This window comes from Orycteropus afer, unplaced genomic scaffold (assembly GCF_000298275.1).
Source record: "Orycteropus afer afer isolate SDZICR_OR568_19922 unplaced genomic scaffold, OryAfe1.0 scaffold01016, whole genome shotgun sequence".
NCBI classification, from domain to species: domain Eukaryota; kingdom Metazoa; phylum Chordata; class Mammalia; order Tubulidentata; family Orycteropodidae; genus Orycteropus; species Orycteropus afer.
Window position 1 is genome coordinate 87,233 of NW_006922603.1, and position 3,914 is coordinate 91,146.

Sequence of the window (3,914 nt, forward strand, 5' to 3'; positions counted from 1 at the left end):
CGCCAGCCTTCTGGTTAGCAGTCAAGTGCTTTAGCCACTATGCTACCAGAGCTCCCTCTAAACTCCATGTTCTCAATTCAGTGACCATTCTTCCCTCCCTCCTCTCAGCCAGTACAGGTGACAGTCTAAAGAGTCTTGGGCCCTGTGGAGTTCAACAGTTGATAGAATTTTCCTTTTTCAACATCAATATTAACAGAAGGCTGGCCAGCTTGCTGAAGTCTGTTCAAGGTCCTTCCATCTTTCATCTCAAGTCATATACTATCAGAAGCCACATGCTCCTTTACCTCTGGTTTTGCTGAACTGGGAAAAGCCTGAGGGTATGTGTTCTCTGTCTCACTGATCACATTAGCTCCAGAAATGTGTGCTAAATAAACAAATGACTGAATCAGATCTTCCTGTCTTAAATATCTTTCCTTCTCCATAGCCTATTTTTTCTCTGACCACTCTCACAAACTTTAAAGGACAGAATGCTGAATCACCTTTAGGGCTCCATGGAGCATCATCTGAATTCTTCTTTTTCTTGTGTCGAGATTTCAAAGCAGGGTCGTCATCATCAGACTCCAGTGATGGATAGACTGCAGGGAGAGGGAAAAGCAGGATTACTGAGATCTCAATCAAAATAGGGAAGATAGAAGGATACCTATTCAGCTCCTCCTACTCTCCTACAAGTGTACCCTTTACTTAATCCATTTTCAACTGCAGAATCCCTGCATATACAACATACTTTTCATGCCTGTGTACCTCTGCTGCAAATGCCCTAACGGCAATTTCACCTAATTAACTCCAATTCATTCACCCAACATCCATTTAATAAGGAACATGAGTTACTTTACTCATCCTTCAAAATTCTGCTCTAGACTCATCTTCTACAAGAAGCCTTACTTTCGTGAACTGATTCAGATGCCTCCTAAACTCTTCATAGCATCCTGTGAATACAATTTTTCTACTGGATTTATCTGTCAGGTGCCCCCAATTTACTGTGAGGGTAGAGATGTGTATTATTTTATTTTATACCAATGGAGCCTAACACAATGTATAACCGGTGCTCAATAAATAAGTGCTGCATGAACAGACAAAGAAATGGTACACACATTATTCACACAAAGGGAACAAAAAGATCACCTGGGTTGAATTGGGAACAAGATGACTGGGACTGAATGCTCTGAATGACAATAGAAACATATAAAATTTTCCCATCTAATACAGACATATAATCTTATCACATACTTCTCACAATCCATAAGATTTAATAAGAACATAAGATTTAATAAGAAGACAATCCAGAAAGATCCTACTGATGGGGTCTACTCTGTTAACCCAGAAGAGAAGTAAAGTGAAAGAGAGAAAATTTTCTTCTCCATACTCCTCCCAGTGACCAGCTTCATCCTTCTTTCCCACTACAGTTCTACATCATCAAAGGAATTCAGTCTCCTATTTCCTTCCAGAACAGTCCCATTTTAGGGAAATGAGTCTATTTTTTCAGGACTTCTTTCTTAGGCAAAGAGGTAAAAACCCTGCCCTCCAATTTCTTTAAGAAAAAAATAAAAAAGAAGGCTCATTCTCCTAGAAAACAATGACTACTGGTAACAGGTATTTGAGGAAGGTCCCGTCCATAACAGCCCTAATGACTGTCAATGTTGTTTCTTTGGGTCTGAAATGTGTTTCCACTTCAAGGAAAGCAGCAGTGTGATACAGCAGAAATATCCTTGGGGATAATTAGTTTGAAATTCTGGACTGATACACTAGGCTTTTTGGCTTAGGGAAACTTTTCTGGGTCCCAGTTTCTTTACACAATTACACTGTAATAACAGATACCACCTACCTTGCAAAGTTATTTTTAAGGACTGAGAAATAATATGTGTAAATTAACTTGGAAAAGGTATTCTATTTGAAGGCTTATGGCTTATTCAATGGGGGCTGAAATACATAATAATTAAATCCAGATATTAAATGAAAATATAGTTTAAATAGCACAGTAGAGAGTTCCAAGGTTCCGCTTTTCCACTGAAGCAATCATTAAACTGGCAAAAACTAGGAGATTCAACTTTTTGGAACTTTGGAATCTAATAAAAAACTTAGTACAACCAAGGGAGTATATATAAAATGAAGCCAAAAGCTGCAAAATTTAAATGTGTAAGGAAATCTCTGTCAGGTCACTAGCTGATCACTGTAAAGGAATAGAGAATGCAGTGACCATACATGATAGGAATACAAACTTTGTGCAAAAAAAAAAAAAAAAGTTTGGAGAACTCATTAAATAAATGGATGACTTCACTCCACAAGAAACAAGAGCAAACCCTTGGGGACAGAGGGAAATATAATTTCCAAAGTTACCATATTATAATTTCAAAATGTTCAGTTTTCAACAACAACAAAAAAAATTATGAGGCCTCCAAAGGAACAGGAACAAATGGTACAGTCACAGGAAAAGAAGAAATTGATAGACACTGTCCCTGAGAAAGCTGTGACACGGGACCTTTTCTTTTTGGCTTAAAACAACAGAAATTTATTCTCTCACAGTTATGGAGGCCAGAAGTTGAAATCAAGTTGTTAGCAAATTTGGTTCCTTCTGGAGACCCTGAGGGGGGATCCATTCCATGTCCCTTTCTCATTGGTTTCTTTCTTTTTGTTAGGATTTTTATTATTTTTAAAAATTAATTTATAATTTTATTTATCTTTGCAATGTTCCCTCCCTCCCTTCCCACCTCTGGTAACCAATAAAGAAACTTTCCTTCCATATATAAACCTATTCTTGACTTTTTAAAATAATGAACTAATACAGTATTTGTCCTTCTGTGATTGACTTATTTCACTCAGCATAATGTCCTCTAAGTACTTCCACATTATGTGACATAGGACTTTAATAGAAAAAAATTTATAACAACTATATTAAATATGCTCAAAGAGCTGAAGGAAAATACGAGAACAATGTCTCAACAAATACAAAATATCAATAAAAGCAAAAACACATCCACGGCTGTTGACTTGATTCCAACTCACAGAGGCACTACAGGATGGACCAGAACTACCCCATAGGGTTTCCAAGGCTGTAAATCTTTATGTAAGCAAACTGCTTCATCTTTCTCCTGCAGAGAGGCTGATGTGCTTGAACTGCTGACCTTTTGGTTAGAAGCTAAATGCTTTAACTACTGTGCAACAGAGTTCCTAGGAAATATTGATAAAGAGATAGAAATGATTTTAAAAAAAGAAGAACTAAATACAAATTCTGGAGTGGAAGAATAAAGCTACTGAAATGAAAAATTCACTACATGTCTTCAGAAGCAGATATGAAGAAGCAGAATTAAGAATTATTAAACATGAAGACAGTTCAACTGACATTATTCAGTCTGGGGAACATAAGAAAAAAAGAAAAGAAAAATTAAGAATCTAAGGAATATATGGGACAGTATCAAGCACACAAACATATGCATAGGGGAGTCCTAGAAAGAAAGGAATGTGAAAGAGGAAGATAAAATATTTGAAAGAATAATGGCTGAAAACTTCCTAAATGTTAAAATACAAAGTTACACATCCAAGAAGTACTACAAACTACAAGTAGGATGAATGTAAAAAGATCCAGCCACACTGGAACACACTAAAATAGTCAAAAAGTTAAAGATAAGGAGAGAAATCTTGAAAGCAGGAAGAAAAGTAACTCATCATGTGCAAAGGGGCCTCAAAAAGATTAACAGGTGTGCTGAAGATATTGGATTTCCACATACAGAAAAATAAAATAGCATCTGTGCTTCACACCATACACAAAACCAAATTCAAATACAAAAATTAGGGACTCTCATACACTGCTGGTGGGACTTTAAAATGGTACAACCATTGTGGAAAGCAGTATGGCGATTCCTTCAAAAGTTGGAAATACAAATACCATTTGACCCAGCCATCCCATTACTAGGTATATA

General features: G+C 36.6%; 1 protein-coding gene across 1 annotated transcript in view; it reads right to left on the reverse strand.

The window, feature by feature from the left end:
* Positions 1 to 3,914, reverse strand: part of PHF8 (PHD finger protein 8) — a 228,847-nt gene that overhangs the window by 38,052 nt on the left and 186,881 nt on the right. Inside the window, exon 18 of the mRNA XM_007958567.2 lies at positions 480 to 575. Coding sequence (XP_007956758.1) covers positions 480 to 575 — 96 coding nt within the window. The remainder of the gene's footprint in view (positions 1 to 479; positions 576 to 3,914) is intronic.